The sequence below is a fragment of the Oncorhynchus clarkii genome, chromosome 3 (assembly GCF_045791955.1).
Source record: "Oncorhynchus clarkii lewisi isolate Uvic-CL-2024 chromosome 3, UVic_Ocla_1.0, whole genome shotgun sequence".
In the NCBI taxonomy this organism is placed as follows: domain Eukaryota; kingdom Metazoa; phylum Chordata; class Actinopteri; order Salmoniformes; family Salmonidae; genus Oncorhynchus; species Oncorhynchus clarkii.
The window spans coordinates 48,381,983-48,401,424 of NC_092149.1; the positions used below are offsets into that span (position 1 = coordinate 48,381,983).

The 19,442-nt window shown below is 43.0% G+C and overlaps 1 protein-coding gene across 1 annotated transcript in view; it reads left to right on the forward strand.

Annotated features, from left to right (window-relative positions):
* The window catches only part of LOC139405995 (inactive dipeptidyl peptidase 10-like), a 188,462-nt gene that overhangs the window by 94,576 nt on the left and 74,444 nt on the right, over positions 1-19,442 (forward strand). The window contains exons 8-9 of the mRNA XM_071148451.1: positions 2,764-2,884; positions 11,879-12,033. Coding sequence (XP_071004552.1) covers positions 2,764-2,884; positions 11,879-12,033 — 276 coding nt within the window. The remainder of the gene's footprint in view (positions 1-2,763; positions 2,885-11,878; positions 12,034-19,442) is intronic.

A 19,442-nucleotide genomic window follows, 5' to 3' on the forward strand; every position in this document is an offset into this window, starting at 1 on the left:
CCCTGTGTTGACAATCAGCGAAGTGGAGGTGTTGTTTCCTAACGTCACCACCTGGGGGCAGCCCGTCAGAAGTCCAGGACCCAGTTGCACAGGACGGGGTTCAGACCCAGGGCCCCAAGCTTAATGTTGAGCTTGGACTATAGTGTTGAGCTATAGTCAATGAACAGCATTCTTACATAGGTATTCCTCTTGTCCAGATGGGATAGGGCAGTGTGCAGTGCGATGGCGATTCCATCATCTGTGGATCTATTGGGGCGGTAAGCAAATTGAAGTGGGTCTAGGATGTCAGGTAAGGTAGAGGTGATTTCATCCTTAATTAGCCTCTCAAAGCACTTCATGATGACAAAAGTGATTGCTACGGGCAATAGTCATTCAGTTCAGTTACCTTTGCTTTCTTGGGTACAGGGACAATGGTGGACATCTTGAAGCAGGTGGGGTCAGCAGTCTGGGATAGGGAGAGATTGAATATGTCTGTAAACACTCCAGCCAGCTGGTCTGCGCATGCTCTGAGGACGCGGCTAGGGATGCCATCTGGGCCGGCAGCCTTGCGAGGGTTAACACGCTTAAATGTCTTACTCACGTTGGCCACGGAGAAGGAAAGCTCATAGTCCTTGGTAGTGGGTCATGTCGGTGGCACTGTGTTATGCTCAAAGCAGGCGAAGAAGGTGTTTAGCTTTTCCGGGAACAAGACGTCAGTTTCCGCAACGTGGCTGGTTTTCCATTTGTAGTCCGTGATTGTCTGTAGACCCTGCCACATACGTCTTGTGTCTGAGCCGTTGAATTGCAACTCCAGTTTGTCTCTTTACTTGCCTGTTTTATTGCCTTACGGAGAGAATAACTACACTATTTGTATTCTGCCATATTCCTAGTCACCTTGCCGTGGTTAAATGCGGTGGTTTGCGCTTTCAGTTCTGCGCAAATGCTGCCATCTATCCACATTTTCTGGTTTGGGTAGGTTTTAATAGTCACAGTGGGTACAACATCTCCTATATACTTCCTGATGAACTCAGTCACCGTATCCATGTATTCATCGATGTACATTGATGGTACATTGATGTTGAAACGGTTCAAGACATTTCTGTTTTAAAGCAGCTCTTTTAGCTGAATCCTATACCACACACACTGCCTTCTGGAGCGATTTAGGCAGGCTGCCTCTACTCAATGCCTTTGATATAACAGCAGGGCTTGCAGAGCCTGAGACAGGTCAGCTCAGCTCAGCTCCGTGACCGAGTGACTACATAACGGTGCTTTATGTAAGTCTGGTTGATGCAGGCTGCTGGTTGACCTGGAAACGTTTGTTGGTTCTGGGGAAAAAATATATTTGAGGATAAGGAGTTGGTTGATCATTTCAACACAGATCATTTAGGTTGTTAATGGAATCGGACATTATGTTTCTAGAATTTCTCTGGACATGGTGATTCCAGGGCTCTTCAACCACATCCATTCAGGGAATGAGATTTGAATAAGACCTGAATTGAAAATGTGTTATTATTTCCCCCTTTTCGTGAATTTCAATATATATATATATATATTGGGTATGTTGAAAAGGATGTTTCCTAGGCCTTGTATTTATCCTGTGACATTATAGAGGTCTGGATATACAATTTTCGTCTTTCTCTCTCTGTGTTCAAAATGTGTCAAAAGTTGATATTTGATTGACTTTCACATTTCAGACCTGTAGAGGAAATGCCAAATTGAAATGTTAAATGAAATGTGAAATTTATTTAACCGTATTTATTTAACCTATTTAACTAGTCAAGTCAGTTAAGAACAAATTCTTATTTTACAATGACAGCCTATGCCCGCCAAACCCTCCCCTAACCAATTGTGTGCCGCCCTATGGGACTCCCAATCATGGCCAGTTGTGATCCAGCCCGGGATCGAACCAAGGTCTGTAGTGAAACCTCTAGCACTGAGATGCAGTGCCTTAGACTGCTGCATCACTCGGGAGCCACTCATGTCAGTGATTACATTTCTGATCTCCTTGTGTGTCTTTGTGCCCACAGATCTATCAGTCTCAGGAAATCCCACGCTGAAAAATATGAAATTCACTACTTTTATTGATCGGCTTGCTCTGCCCTCATATTTAGCCTCGCATAGTGTAACATGTTATTTTCAGGACAACCAGGGCTTAAAGTTGAACACTATTTGACATAAACAGTTCCATTTATGAATTTTATTGACAAATTCCAATTGAAAAAAAAGGTCCACCAAGCAAAATCCTGATTTAAAAAATATATATATATTTATAAGAATGCTGTAAGTACAGAAATTATTTTTGCAGTAAGAAATGAATATCCAACTGGTCAGTGACAACTTTGTGGAGTTTGGAGTTTGTGACAGGAACTATGTGAGCTTATTACAGTATTAAAAAAACACTATATTCTGGGATTTCCTATGACCTATGGAGAAGAACCTCTTACCTCCTAACGACTCTTGTGTGGCTTGTGTCTCAGCTTTTCACATTTTGTAGCTCAAACCGTTCAAACTTTACAGACATTTGTTTTTGGGAGAAGACGCGTTTCACAAACAATGCTCTAGCTCAGCCCCCCGTTAATCACACAGACTAATGGTCGGCATCAACGGATGCAGAGGAAATGGACAAATCCAAAAAATCCAGAAATCTGTAGCTCCAACACAATGTTCAAAACGGGTTAGAAGTCCAAAACTCACTGGTGTCAGTCACGTTGGGACTGTTGAAGATGGAATGTGATATTTCAGTGATGACTTTCCTGATCTCCTTGTGTGTCCTTGTGCACACAGATCTACATATTTGAGAACAATATTTACTACCAATCAGATGTGAAGAGCAACTCCCTCAGACTGACATCTTCTGGAAAGGAAGGGGTCATCTTCAATGGGATTGCTGACTGGCTGTACGAAGGTGGGTATTACCATTTACTTAAATAGACTGTAAAGCTAAAGTCCTTTTAGAAATGTGGCAGGTGTTCACCAAAGTTGTCGACAGGTTATTAGGCTATTTGCTGTATTGCAAAATATATATGTAATTGTGTTTGGTTGCCAACACATCCAAATATCAATATTTGAAGGAGATGTATATTTTTTGCCACTGACTTAGTCTGGCTCTAATTCCAATTTGGCTGCATATTAATAATTGATATGTTTGATTCACATCTACATCTCAACCAAAAATCTAAGTTGAAGAATAGGACTAATTCAAATAAAACTTTATTCTAAGTGCATTTAAAGTTAGATTTAATTTGGTTGAGATTGAAACTTGAATCCAACATATCAATGATTAATTTGAGGACAAAATGTAACTAACCAAGCAGAAAATACATCTACTTCATATGCTGATATTTGGTTGTGTTGGCAATCAAACACAATTCAATATCCAGTTTGTCTACAAATTAATATTTCATATCCCAACCAAAAAAGGTGTTAAGGAATAGGAATAAATCTAATCTAATCAAATTCAAAATGCACTTTAAATGTTTGATATTATTTTGTCTTATTCTGTAAATTAGATGTTTGGTTGAGATGGAGACATGAATCCAACATATTCATGATTCACTTGAAGATTACATTTGAAATCAAACAAAGCTTGAAACCCTAGGTCTACATGGGAAGTTGACATACACCTCAGCCAACTACATTTAAACTCTGTTTTTCACAATTTCTGACATTTAATACGAGCAAAAATTACGTTTCTTAAGTCAGTTAGGATCACCACTTTGTCTTAAGAATGTGAAATGTCAGAACAATAGTAGAGAGAATTATTTATTTCAGCTTTTATTTCTTTCATCGCATTCCCAGTGGGTCAGAAGTTTACATACACTCAATTAGTATTTGGTAGCATTGCCATTAAATTGTTTAACTTGGGTCAAACGTTTCGGGTAGCCTTTCACTAGCTTCCCCACAATAAGTTGGGTGAATTTTGGCCCATTCCTCCTGACAGAGCTGGTGTAACTGAGTCAGGTTTGTAGGCCTCCTTGCTCACACACGCCTTTTCAGTTCAGCCCACATTGTTCTATGGGATTGAGGTCAGGGCTTTGTGATGGCCACTCCAATACCGTGACTTTGTTGTCCTTAAGCCATTTTGCCACAACTTTGGAAGTATGCTTGGGGTCATTGTCCATTTGGAAGACCTATTTGCGACCAAGCTTTAACTTCCTGACTGATGTCTTGAGATACTGCTTCAATATATCCACATCATTTTCCCACCTCATGATGCCATCTATTTTGTGTAGTGCACCAGTCCCTCCTGCAGCAAAGCACCCCCACAATGTGATGCTGCCACCCCTGTGCTTCACGGTTGGGATGGTGCTCTTCTGCTTGCAAGCCTCCCCCTTTTTCCTCCAAACATAACAAAGGTCATTATGGTCAAGCAGTTCTATTTTTGTTTCATCAGACCAGAGGACATTTCTCCAAAAAGTACCATCTTTATTCCCATGTGCAGTTGCAAACTGTAGTCTGTTTATTTATGGCGGTTTTGGAGCAGTGACTTCTTCCTTGCTGAGCGGCCTTTCAGGTTATGTCGATATAGCACAAGTTTTATTTTGGATATAGACACTTTTGTGCCTCTTTCCTCCAACATCTTCACAAGGTCCTTTGCTGTTGTTCTGGGATTGATTTGCACTTTTCGAAACAAAATACATTCATCTCTAGGAGAGAACGCGTCTCCTCCCTGAGTGGTATGACGGCTGTGTGGTCCCATGGTGTTTATGCTTGCGTACTATTGTTTGTACAGATGAAGGTGGTACCTTCAGACGTTTCGAAATTGCTCCCAAGGATGAACCAGACTTGTGGAGGTCTACATTTCTTGGCTGATTTCTTTTGATTTTCCCATGATGTCAAGCAAAGAGGCACTGAGTTTGAAGGTAGGCCTTGAAATACTTCCACAGTTACTGTCACGTTCTGACCATCGTTCGTGTGTGTTTTCCTTGTTTTAGTGTTGGTCAGGACGTGAACTGGGTGGGCATTCTATGTTGGATGTCTTGTTTGTCTATTTCTATGTCTGGCCTGATATGGTTCTCAATCAGAGGCAGGTGTTAGTTATTGTCTCTGATTGGGAACCATATTTAGGTAGCCTGGGTTTCACTGTGTGTTTGTGGGTGATTGTCCTTAGTGTTAGTTTGCACCAGTTTAGGCTGTTTCGGTTTTCATTACGTTTATTATTTTGTAGTGTTTGTATTTTGATTCGTGTTTCACGTTTGTTCATTAAAACATGGATCGCAATCTACACGCTGCATTTTGGTCCGACTCTCCTTCACACCTAGAAAACCGTTACAGAATCACCCACCACAAAAGGACCAAGCAGCGTGTCAACAGGCAGGAGCAGCGCGAGGAGACGCGCAATAAGGATTTCTGGACATGGGAGGAAATCCTCGACGGGAGAGGACCCTGGGCTAAACCAGGGGAGTGTAGCCGCCCAAAGGTGCAGCAGGAGAAGAGGCAACAGGAGCAGCCCAAAGAGGAGGTATGGACATAGGAGGACGAATTAGAAGGAAGAGGACCCTGGGCTCAGCCAGGAGAATATCGCCGCCCCAAAGAAGAACTGGAGGCGGCGAAAGCTGAGAGGCGCAGATATGAGGAGGTAGCACGACGTAGCGGATGGAAGCCTGAGAGGCAGCCCCAAAAATTTCTTGGGGGGGGGGCTAACAGGGAGTATGGCTACGCCAGGTAGGAGACCTGGGCAGACTCCCTGTGCTTACCGGGGGGCTAGAGAGACCGGACAGGCACCGTGTTATGCAGTGGTGCGCACGGTGTCTCCAGTGCGGGTGCATAGCCCGGTGCGGTATATTCCAGCTCCGCGTGTCGGCCGGGCTAGATTGAGCGTGGAGCCTAATGCCATGAAGCCGGCTCTACGCAGCTGGTCCCCAGTGCGTCTCCTTGGGCCGGCTTACATGGCACCAGCCTTGCGCTCGGTGTCTCCGGTTCGCCTGCATAGCCCAGTGCGGGCTATTCCACCTCGCCGCACTGGCAGGGCGACCGTGAGCATTCAACCAGGTAAGGTTGGGCAGGCTCGGTGCTCAAGAGCTCCAGTGCGCCTGCACGGTCCGGTTTTTCCAGTACCACCTCCACACCCCAGCCCTCCGGTAGCAGCTCCCCGCACCAGGCTTCCTGTGCGTGTCCTCGGCCCAGTACCACCAGTGCCAGCACCACGCATTAGGCCTACAGTGCGCCTCGCCTGTCCAGCGCTGCCAGAGCCTTCCTCCTCTCCAGCGCTGTCGGAGTCTCCCGCCTGTTTAGCGCTGTTAGAGCCTTCCTTCTCTACAGCGCTGCCGGAGTCTCCCGCCTGTTCAGAACTGCCAGTCTGCATAGAGCTGCCAGTCTGCATGGAGCTGCCAGTCTGCAAGGAGCTGCCAGTCTGCATAGAGCTGCCAGTCTGCAGGGAGCTGCCAGTCTGCAAGGAGCTGCCAGTCTGCAAGGAGCTGCCAGTCTGCATAGAGCTGCCAGTCTGCAAAGAGCTGCCAGTCTGCAAGGAGCTGCCAGTCTGCAAGGAGCCGCCAGAGCTGCCTTTCTGCAGGATGCCGCCAAAGCTGCCAGTCTGCAAGGAGCCGCCAGAGCTGCCAGTCTGCAAGGAGCCGCCAGAGCTGCCAGTTAGCATGGAGCAGCCAGGGCCGCCAGTCAGTATGGAGCAGCCAGGGCCGCCAGTCAGCATGGAGCAGTCAGGGCCGCCAGTCAGCATGGAGCAGTCAGGGCCGCCAGTCAGCATGGAGCAGCCAGGGCCGCCAGTCAGCATGGAGCAGCCAGGGCCGCCAGTCAGCATGGAGCAGCCAGTCAGCATGGAGCAGCCAGAGCAGCCAGTCAGCATGGAGCAGCCAGTCAGCATGGAGCAGCCAGAGCTGCCAGTCATCATGGAGCAGCCAGTCAGCATGGAGCAGCCAGAGCAGCCAGTCGACCAGACTCTTCCAGATCCGCCAGTCGACCAGACTCTTCCAGATCCGCCAGTCGACCAGACTCTTCCAGATCCGCCAGTCGACCAGACTCTTCCAGATCCGCCAGTCGACCAGACTCTTCCAGATCCGCCAGTCGACCAGACTCTTCCAGATCCGCCAGTCGACCAGACTCTTCCAGATCCGCCAGTCGACCAGACTCTTCCAGATCCGCCAGTCGACCAGACTCTTCCAGATCCGCCAGTCGACCAGACTCTTCCGGATCCGCCAGTCAGCCAGGATCTTCCAGAACCGCCAGCCAGCCAGGATCTGCCGGATCCAACCACCTGCCTGAGCTTCCTCTCAGTGCTGAGCTTCCTCTCAGTGCTGAGCTTCCTCTCAGTGCTGAGCTACCCATCAGTCCTGAGCTACCTCTGTCCCGAGCTGCCCCTCTGTCCCGAGCGGTCTTTAAGGAGGGTAACCTATCTAGGGACGCTAAGGAGGTGGACTAAAACTGTTATGGAGTGGGGTCCACGTCCAGCGCCAGAGCCGCCACCGCGGACAGATGCCCACCCACACCCTCCCCCATAGGTTTAAGTTGTGCGTCCGGAGTCCGCACCTTGGAGGGGGGGTACTGTCACGTTCTGACCATCGTTCGTGTGTGTTTTCCTTGTTTTAGTGTTGGTCAGGACGTGAACTGGGTGGGCATTCTATGTTGGATGTCTTGTTTGTCTATTTCTATGTCTGGCCTGATATGGTTCTCAATCAGAGGCAGGTGTTAGTTATTGTCTCTGATTGGGAACCATATTTAGGTAGCCTGGGTTTCACTGTGTGTTTGTGGGTGATTGTCCTTAGTGTTAGTTTGCACCAGTTTAGGCTGTTTCGGTTTTCATTACGTTTATTATTTTGTAGTGTTTGTATTTTGATTCGTGTTTTACGTTTGTTCATTAAAACATGGATCGCAATCTACACGCTGCATTTTGGTCCGACTCTCCTTCACACCTAGAAAACCGTTACAGTTACACCTCCAATTGACTCAAATTATGTCAATTAGCCTGTCAAAAGCTTCTAAAGCTGTTAAAAGACACAGTCAACTTAGTGTACGTAAACTTCTGACTCCTGGAATTGTGATAATTTATTTTATTTTATTTTTTATTTTTTATTTTACCTTTATTTAACCAGGTAGGCTAGTTGAGAACAAGTTCTCATTTGCAACTGCGACCTGGCCAAGATAAAGCATAGCAGTGTGAAAAGACAACAGAGTTACACATGGAGTAAACAATTAACAAGTCAATAATACAGTAGAAAAAAAGAGAGTCTATATACATTGTGTGCAAAAGGCATGAGGAGGTAGGCGGATAATTACAATTTTGCAGATTAACACTGGAGTGATAAATGATCAGATGGTCATGTACAGGTAGAGATATTGGTGTGCAAAAGAGCAAAAAAGTAAATAAATATAAATAGTATGGGGATGAGGTAGGTAAAATTGGGTGGACTATTTACCGATAGACTATGTACAGCTGCAGTGATCGGTTAGCCGCTCAGATAGTAGATGTTTGAAGTTGGTGTGTGAGATAAAAGTCTCCAACTTCAGCAATTTTTGCAATTCGTTCCAGTCACAGGCAGCAGAGAACTGGAACGAAAGGCGGCCAAATTAGGTGTTGGCTTTAGGGATGATCAGTGAGATCCACCTGCTGGAGCACGTGCTACGGGTGGGTGTTGCCATCGTGACCAGTGAACTGAGATAAGGCGGAGCTTTACCTAGCATGGACTTGTAGATGACCTGGAGCCAGTGGTTCTGGCGACGAATTTGTTGCGAGGGCCAGCCGACTAGAGCATACAGGTCGCAGTGGTGGATGGTATAAGGTGCTTTAGTAACAAAACGGATGGCACTGTGATATACTGCATCCAGTTTGCTGAGTAGAGTATTTGAAGCTATTTTGTAGATGACATCGCCGAAGTCGAGGATCGGTAGGAGAGTCAGTTTTACCAGGGTAAGTTTGGCGGCGTGAGTGAAGGAGGCTTTGTTGCGGAATAGAAAGCCGACTCAAGATTTGGAGATGTTTGATATGAGTCTGGAAGGAGAGTTTACAGTCTAGCCAGACACCTAGGTAGTTATGGATGTCCACATATTCTAGGTCGGAACCATCCAGGGTGGTGATGCTAGTCGGGCGTGCGGGAGCAGGCAGCGAACGGTTGAAAAGCATGCATTTGGTTTTACTAGCGTTTAAGAGCAGTTGGAGGCCACGGAAGGAGTGTTGTATGGCATTGAAGCTCGTTTGGAGGTTACATTGAATTAAAAGAGACATTATCTGTCTGTAAACAATTGTTGGAAAAATTACTTGTGTCATGCACAAAGTAGATGTCCTAACCGACTTGCCAAAACTATAGTTTCTTAACAAGAAATTTGTGGAGTGGTTGAAAAACTAGTTTTAATGACTCCAACCTAAGTGTATGTAAACTTCCGACTTCAGCAGTATGTATTGTCTATGTTTTGTTGAACCCTGGGTTGAATTGAAACAACAGCTGTTGATGTCTTTGCAAATGCTAAATAGTATAATTGATATTTAACTGATGTATGGTTATATTTGGTTATGGTTATATTTAATGTCTTCTGTTAAACCTACCCTTTGGAATGACTTCGATAGCAACAGTGAATATATTTAGTTATTAAGAGATCTCTCAATATTAATTCTCACGACTGCACATTGGTAGTAGTCAGTGACATATCAAAGCTGGGCTTGATTAAAACCCTGGATGGGAGACCAATTAAATTGCTTTAGATAGATCAAGTTTCCAGTAGGAGGTGCTGCCCAGCCTATAGCTTTTTTTCTTATAGTGGATATAACGTTGAAGATCTGGCGTTGTTTCAAAGGTACAAATTCAACATATTTTATATAAGGTTTGTATATGTTGAAAATTGGTTACTATAGCTCGGTTTCCATCCAACTGGCGACAGATTTCATGCAAAAATTCTAAAATCCGCATAAACACCTAATTAAAAGTTCACCATAGCTACAGTATTGTCAATAGTATTTCATGTAACTCAAGATATTTGTGACTGTGTAAACACAGTGGAGTGATTTTCAGCTATTCCAACATCTCATGTTTTTCTGATGATGTCAAATTAGTCAAAGTGGGGGAGTCAAACTGCACCTTCGAATACATTTTCCAATTTCTCTTCAGCTGCACAATAGGTAGATTAATTCAATTCTAAATTAGTGCCAAATACCTTTTTTTTTTTAAAGTATTTAATATGATTGTGAACAAATAGCAGATTTGAATAGGGAAGAGTTTATTAAGTTTAGGAGAAAGACATTTCATCATGTTACTCGGGAGTGTTGGGATTATTACTTGAAAATATATTAACGCTTTACTTTACAATACTTTACAGTATTACTTTGTGAGGAAAGTAACACATTAAATTACTAGTTTTAAAACTTTGCGTTACTTTCATGAAAAAAACTCAATCTCTCCGCTCTACCAAAGGCTACTTACTAACTCAGGTTATATCACTAGTTTCTCCTTTCATCAGTGGCGCTGCTTTCCTGTGCTAGTCTACAGGTGCTGTGCTATATATGGGCTGCTTAATTAGCCACATATATGGTAAGCCAAACATCTGTACAGATTTCCTATCTTTTCAATTAAAATTTTTCTCTTGAGCCAACAGTTCTGGTTATAGACCGCATGTATATGGACCCATTAAGATGTACTGTAAATAGGGCACACTTGCCAGGGATAGCCCTCGATGGGCTTTGCTGTCACAGAAGTATTCAATGGCAAAGATCAGAGGTGCTCCCTCTATACATTTCTATGGACAGTAGCTGTTTTGACATTCCTCCAAACAGCCTTTCTCCGCTCTCTCTAAATGAGGAAATTAATCGAGTTCGGATCATGGAAACACACAGCCGGTAGAGATATGACTCTGAAAGTAACGCAAGCGTTGTCTGACAAAGTAACTGTAATAACAATACCCAATTTAACGTGTTACTTTACTCAGTTACTCATAAAAGTAATTTGATTATGTAACGCGTTACTCCCAACACTGCTCAGGAGAAACACAATTATACACTGATTTCTGCAAGCAGTCTCTTTAACTGTGCAATTGCATATATTGTTTGTTCATTATTCCATGTACCTTTGTGTTAGAAATTATCATTGTTATTCTATGTTGTGTGGGGTTTTTTTTGCCTTTAAATGGACATTTAGGGCCAAGTTTGCACCTGTTCTTGCCCCCCAAATATGTAAAACACTAAAAGCAAACGCAAAACATGAGATCGTGTTTATTTACCGTTTACCTTAGTTTTTTTCTTTCTCTTGACCTTTATTTGGCCTTTTTGTTATTTCATCAGTGTTTTAATACCCATTTGAAGGTGAAAAGTAAACTTGGCCCTTAGCCTATTTTAGTTCAAAGCTTCATCTGATACGGTGTGTTACTTATTGGTTTCCTATGGGAAAATATCCTATACCTATCCTATACCTCTGGGAAAACAATTGATATTCTTTTATGTTTATGAACTACACTTTTTTCCTGCACAAACTATGTGATTTTCATGGTAATATGACAGTCTCTATGACAACCTATTATTCATTAGTCTCTCTCTCTCTCTCTCTCTCTCTCTCTCTCTCTCTCTCTCTGATCATCTATTTTGAGATATGCAAATGCCTCTTAATCAGACCTAATTAACATCTGAATTGTGTGACCTTACGTTATCACAGACCCTTGAGTACCGTTAACTGCACTCGAACATCATGCTTGCGAACATCATACTTGAGTCGCTGAAATGATTTAGTGCTGCTGTATTTTTGAATACACTCTGGATATATGTCCTTCTTATATGAAACAGTACATATGAAAAGTTAGACTGAGCTTAAGGAAATATGTTAATATCAACTATTATCTAAAAATCCATTCTCACAGTAAATGTCCATGTACTGTAACATATTATACAACCATATGTGGCCATATCGTTGGGAAATAAAAACATGTATAGAGATCTATAATGTATTTATGTATTCCTTATGTCTTTCTACAGAGGAGATTCTCCAGTCCCATGTGGCCCACTGGTGGTCGCCCGATGGAGAGAGATTGGCCTTTCTGGTTCTCAATGACACTCTGGTGCCAAATATGGCTCTTCCTCGCTTCACTGGGTCTTCATACCCCAAGGGAAAGCAATACCCCTACCCTAAGGTAAGTAGTAGCCTTAATCTGAGATGATGTATATTACATTGTCTGCTGCCACCCACCTAGCTAGCTCAATAGGTGGAATGAAAAAATGTCCTTACTCCAAGATACTGTAGCTCTGACGAGTCTGAGAAAAGGATATTGACTATATCTCTAGTCTTCATACAATCAAAACCAAAATCTGTGTTTCGGGAGTAAGACAAATCAACATTCTTCTTGAGCTTTTAGAAAGCACACTTAGATATTTGTACTTTACTTATTTACAGTGTAAAACACAAAACCTATTATTTTATCATTATAATTTAAAACGTATATCAAGATGACAAAATATTATTTCAATGTACAGTAAGATCCATCCAAAAAGTGTCCCTTTCCTGCAGCAATTAAGACTAAAACTCCCCACCAAATAGATGTCTGTTTTTTCCCCAGATCCTGGATGCATCCCAATTTACACCCCTTTCCCAATAAGGTGCACTACTTTTTACCAAAGCCCTACGGGCCTCAGTCAAAAGTAGAGCCCTATAAAGGGAATAGAGTACAATTTATTTTGACAGTGATAATTAGATAACAGTGGACACCTAAGCGATCCCTCCTCCTGGTTTATGTGTGCCTCTCGCAGCACAGCCCTGTGGCCCAGTGTGAGGCCAATCCGGCCCTGTGTTCTTGGCCCAAGGTTAAACTAGAAGCGGCAGAATCCATACCGAGGGTGAGAACCAGTAGAGCTTGGCATATGGCATTTAGGGTTGAGTACCAACAGAAAATGCCACACTGAATGTAGAAAAAGCACCGCTACTCTATTAGGGAGGTTTGGCATTAGAAAAGGTCAATACGATACTGTGTCTCTATGATTAGTCTCTATGGGGTCTGGTTCATGTCTTCATGCATTGTTCAAAAGCCAACCTTTGTGGTTTTCATTCATATTTAAACATGGTTAGGCTGAATACAGTGTTGTGTGTAAATGAGGTGATAACTTTTTGTCATACTGTATTTTATCGTTTTCTTTCACAACCATTAACATTTGGGTAACACTTTACATTGTGTTGACCTTATTACTATGCAACTACACAGTAATAACTGCAGTAACATAGTACTTATAGGTGTTGAAGGTTGAAGCACTTTCAGTTAATACACAATCGGAACAAGGAAAGTGTAATTACACATGTGTAATTACTGATGTTATTACACATTTTCTTGTTCCACTAAGTAACTAATGTTTTATAATTACACATTTGAAAGTAAACTGTGAATTACCCTGTTAATAACTCAAAACAAAATCTGACCATTGTTACATGTAACTAAAAGGTGCCACTACATTCCGCTAGCAAATGTGCAACCTTTGGACATTAAAATTGACTAGTGACGCGGAAGATTAAACTACCAATGAGACATTAAAAACTGTAACATCTTATGCTTCATGGAGTCGTGGCTGAATGACGACAACATTAACATACAGCTGGCTGGTTATACGATGTACCGGCAGGATAGAACAGCGGCATCTGGTAAGACAAGGGGAGGCAGTCTATGTATTTTTGTAAACGACAGCTTGTACACGGTATCTAAGGAAGTCTCGAGCTATTGCTCGCCTGAGGTCGAGTATCTCATGATAAGCTGTAGACCACACAGCCTACCGAGAGATATTTCATCTGTATGTTCACACACCACCACAGTCAGAGGCTGGCACTAAGACAGCATTGAATGAGCTGTGTTCCGGCATAAGCAAACAAGAAAACACTCACCCAGAGGTGGCGCTCCTAGTAGCCAGGGACTTTACTGCAGGGAAACTTAAATCCATTTTACCAAATTTCTATCAGCATGTGAAATGTGCAACCAGAGGAAAAATAACTCTGGACCACCTATACTCCACACACAGACTCATACAAAGCTCTCCCTTGCCCTCCATTTGGCAAGTCTGACCATAATTCTATCCTCCTGATTCCTGCTTACAAGCAAAAATTAAAGCAGGAAGCACCAGTGACTAGATCAATAAAATGAAGCAGATGCTAAACTACAGGACTGTTTTGCTAGCACAGACTGGAATATGTTCCAGGATTCCTCCAATGGCATTGAGGAGAACACCACATCAGTCATTGGCTTCATCAATAAGTGCATTGATGACTTCATCCCCACAGTGACCATACATACATACCCCAACCAGAAGCCATTGATTACAGGCAGCATCTGCACTGAGATAAAAGCTAGAGCTGCCGCTTTCAAAGAGCAGGACTCTAAACCGGATGCTTATAAGAAATCCCACTATGCTCTCCGATGAACCATCAAACAGTCAAAATGTCAATACAGGGCTAAGATTGAATCGTACTACAACGGCTCTGACGCTCGTCAGATGTGGCAGGGCTTGCAAACCATTACAGACTACAAAGGGAAGCACAGCCAAGAGCTACCCAGTGACACAAGCCTGCCAGACGAGCTAATCTACTTCTATGCTCGCTTCGAGGCAAATAACACTGAAACATGCATGAGAGCAACAGCTGTTCCAGAAGGCAGTGTGATCCCGCTCTCTGCAGACGATGTGGTAAAGACCTTTAAACAGGTCAACATTCACAAGGCCGCAGGGAAGGACAGATTACCAGGACGTGTATTGTGAGCATGCACTGACCAACTGGTGTTTTCACTGACATTTTCAACCTCTCCCTGTCCGAGTCTGTAATACAAACATGTTTTAAGCAGACCACCATAGTCCCTGTGCTCAAGAACACTAAGGTAAACTGCCTAAATGACTACCGACCCGTAGCACTCACGTCTGTAGCCATGAAGTGCCTTGAAACGCTGGTCATGGCTCACATCAACACCATCATCCCAGAAAACCTAGACCCACTCCAATTTGCACTCCACACTGCCCTTTCCCACCCGGACAAAAGGAACACCTATGTGAGAATGCTCTTCATTGACTACAGCTCAGCGTTCAACACCATAGTGCCGTCAAAGCTCATCAATAAGCTAAGGTTCCTGGGACTAAACACCTCCCCCTGCAACTGGATCCTGGACTTCCTGATGCGCCGCCCCCAGGTGGTAAGGGTAGGTAACAACACATCCACCACACTGATCCTCAACACAGGGGCCCCTCAGGGGAGCGTGTTCAGTCCCCCCCTGTACTCCCTGTTCACTCATGACTGCACGGCCAGGCATGACTCCTACCCCATCATTCAATTTGCAGATGACACAACAGTGGTAAGCCTGATCACCAACAACGACAAAACAGCCTATAGGGAGGAGGTCAGAGACCTGGCCCTGTGGTGCCAGGACAACAACCTCTCCCTCAACGTGATCAAGACAAAGGAGATGATTGTGGACTACAGGAAAAAGAGGACCGAGCACACCCCCATTCTCATCGACAGGGCTGCAGTGGATCAGTTTGAGAGCTTCAAGTTCCTTGGTGTCCACATCACCAACAAACTAACATGGTCCAAGTACACCAATACAGTCGTGAAGAGGTCACGACATAACCTAGTCCCCCTCAGGAATCTGAAAAGATTTGGCATGGGTCCTCAGATCCTCAAAAGGTTGGATCACTGGTTGCATCACTGCCTGGTATGGCAACTTCTCGGCCTCCGACCGCAAACCACTACAGAGGGTAGTGCGAACGGCCCAGTACATCACTGGGGCTAAGCTGCCTGCCATCCAGGACCTCTACACCAGGCGGTGTCAGAGGAAGGCCCTAAAAATTGTCAAAGATTCCAGCCACCCTAGTCATAGACTGTTCTCTCTGCTACCGCACGGCAAGCGGTACCAGAGTGCCAAGTCTAGGTCCAAGAGGCTTCTAAACAGCTTCTACCCCAAGCCATCAGACTCCTGAACGAACATCTAGTCAAATGGCTACCCAGACTATCTGCAGTGAAAAAAGACCCATCCTACGAGGACAAGCCTCCACCCTGGACTTCCCAACCATGTGTTAGTGCTTCACTGACCCTGTAAGTGGACTTTGTTGGGGTTCATGTGTATATTCTGCCTCTGTATGTAATAGGCCTTTAGTACTGTTTAACTACTGCTTAATTACTACCTTGTGTTTATTCATTTGTATATAGCCTGTTGTTCATTGTGAGCTATTAGCCACTGTATTGCTTGTCACTGTACAACGATGTAGTTATTAGCCCTGCTATTACTACAGTAACATTGCAATTGCATTGTTATTACTGCCTTTGTAGCTATAACAGTTGTACAGTGTCTGATACATTCTCTCTTCTTTTCCTAGAGAACCACTATACACTATTCACTACCACTAGTCTCCTCTTCCTTTTTGCTGTGTATGTGTGTCTGTTCGGTGTATGGAAATAAAGTGTTTAAATAAATTGTATCCCTGGCTCCTACTCATTATTTATGTCCTTTAACGGGCGCTGGAACAGTTGTACATATAACTTAAACCGGAACCTCTTTTGGATACCACCAAATGGTGGCGCTCTTTTTCACTCAGCTTCGTAGTTTGAAAATGTAATAGAAACATTAATAATAGTAGTAGGCTCCATCAATACAATAGTAGTAGGTCTACCTGTATGAAAACAAATATATAAATGGAACTGTAGTCTTCCTACTTCAAAATATAAAAGGTAGGTTTTTATATCTATAGTATTAATGCTTTTTGGAAGCTTTTAAACATTCAAACCAGCTGATGAACGGCACGGCAGTTGTAGATGAGGGTCTACCTTGTATTAGCTTTTGAGGCAGAGGATGCTGTAGAGTAGACCCCTCCCCTGACCCTCCTTGGAAGATATTTTGATTTGACAGGACAGGACAGGACAAAGTTAGCTAAATGGATGACGCAACCGACAATACAAGAACGCTTTGTCTAAGAAAAAGCATGGAATGCTGTAACATCTGTCCACGGAGCACCAGATATGTTTTGCCAGAGATACTGTATATCAGTGGAGGCTGGTGGGAGGAGCTATTGGAGGACGGGCTCATTGTAATGTTAGAGGTAGTTTCGAGGGCCAATGTTAACTAGCATTACCTATACTAAACAAACAAATTCAACACAACATGCAACAATTTCATTGATTTTACCGAGTCCCGGTTCATATGAGAAAACCTGAATTAACATTTCTTAACACTTTGCTATTGTAAAAAAAGGCAAGAACAACACACCCAGTTTCTAATCTAAATAACTACATTTGAATGTTATGACAAGACAACATGAATGTGCCTGATAACCAGTCAACCCAACATAAAATTTCAATCCAGTCACTTTAAAAATACATCAACCAGAAAACATACAATGCAATACAACATATCAAAAAGTGCAGCTCTTTATAAGCTCCTGAAACAAACCAAATAAGAGAATTTAATTCACACAGTAATACCAATTTTGTTAATTCAAGTTTTCATCAGTCGTCACACCACTACTGGCGTCAGTGACCCCAGTACTTCCTTGAGAATGTCTCCTCATCAAATTGACACAGATAAGGTGTGTTTGGTCCCTGTGATAGCCCACAGATGGTCTGCCATACAAACAATGTCATAAATCGGGATTGAGTCATCACGCTGTGCCTCAGTGCCAGCACGTTGCCAGTCGTGATTATCACTTTCTCTAATTCTTCCACTACACAGTCATTGTGCTAAAAACTGGAAGTCTATGGGTATCTATTAGCATGCTAGCAGATGCTCATAGACTTCCAGTCATTCTGCAAATGCTAGTTAGCTGCCTCTAACTTACTAGGTACAGAGACATAACAACTGTATCCACGAGTTCATCTGACTTTGGGGAAGTAGATAAAGCGCCTCATTGCCAAAATCACAAAGTATCCCTTTAAGTAAATACCTGCAGTAAACTTCTGTAATATGTTAAGAGAGAAAGAAGATCGCATTCTTCATTTCACCTGTCACATAATTATTCATTGTAAGGCTTACTTGTATTCTCTAGTCATGTAGTGTTTGTTTAAAAGCCCACAACGATAAGAGACTGGAGTCTTGTGAGTCACTCACGTTGTGCAGCACGCTCCAGGTGATCTAGCTACAGTATGAAATTCACAACTAAATGTTTGCCAACTAAATAATTTACAACTATTAAGTTACCTGTCTGATGTGCTAAAATTCTCTGCTAACTAGCTACTAAATTAGCAAACCAAATGCACAACATTTGCATTTGGTTTGCTAATTTAGTAGCTAGTTAGCTATGTAGCTAAGTGGTTCGATTCTTTCAAAATAAAGCTTCAATTGGTAACAGCAAAGAATTCCCTTCTGGATCAAGAGCCTTGCTTTTTATAAATATAATTGAAACTTGTGTCACATTATGGTAAATGGGGAAATAAGTATGGCCAGTTGTAATTGTAATGTCTTAGCAGATAATAAGAAATGATTATCAGTATTTACCTGGCTAAAAGAGAAGGAATATAATATCTTTTGTTTACAGAAAAGTTTTTTAGAAGTTTTGTGGAAAAAAGGACTGGGGGGCAAAATATATTTCTCCCATGGGCAAAGAATATTCGAAAGGGGTGATGATATTAATTAACAGTCATTTTGATCCAAATGTGCAAATTGTCCAAACAGATCATCAAGGTAGATGGATTATTTTAAATATGTTAATAGACAATAAACAGATATGGCTTATTAACCTACAGTGGGGCAAAAAAGTATTTAGTCAGCCACCAATTGTGCAAGTCTCCCACTTAAAAAGATGAGAGAGGCTTGTAATTTTCATCATAGGTACACTTCAACTATGACAGACAAAATGAGGGGGAAAAAATCCAGAAAATCACATTGTAGGAATTTTAATGAATTTATTTGCAAATTATGGTGGAAAATAAGTATTTGGTCACCTACAAACAAGCAAGATTTTTGGCTCTCACAGACCTGTAACTTCTTCTTTAAGAGGCTCTTTTGTCCTCCACTCGTTACCTGTATTAAAATGGCACTTGTTTGAACTTGTTATCAGTATAAAAGACACCTGTCTACAACCTCAAACAGTCACACTCCAAACTCCACTATGGCCAAGACCAAAGAGCTGTCAAAGGACACCAGAAACAAAATTGTAGACCTGCACTAGGCTGGGAAGACTGAATCTGCAATAGGTAAGCAGCTTGGTTTGAAGAAATCAACTGTGGGAGCAATTATTAGGAAATGGAAGACATACAAGACCACTGATAATCTCCCTCGATCTGGGGCTCCATGCAAGATCTCACCCCGTGGGGTCAAAATGATCACAAAAATGGTGAGCAAAAATCCCAGAACCACACGGGGGGACCTAGTGAATGACCTGCAGAGAGCTGGGACCAAAGTAACAAAGCCTACCATCAGTAACACACTACGCCGCCAGGGACTCAAATCCTGCAGTGCCAGACGTGTCCCCCTGCTTAAGCCAATACATGTCCAGTCCCGTCTGAAGTTTGCTAGAGAGCATTTGGATGATCCAGAAGAAGATTGGGAGAATATCATATGGTCAGATGAAACCAAAATATAACTTTTTGGTA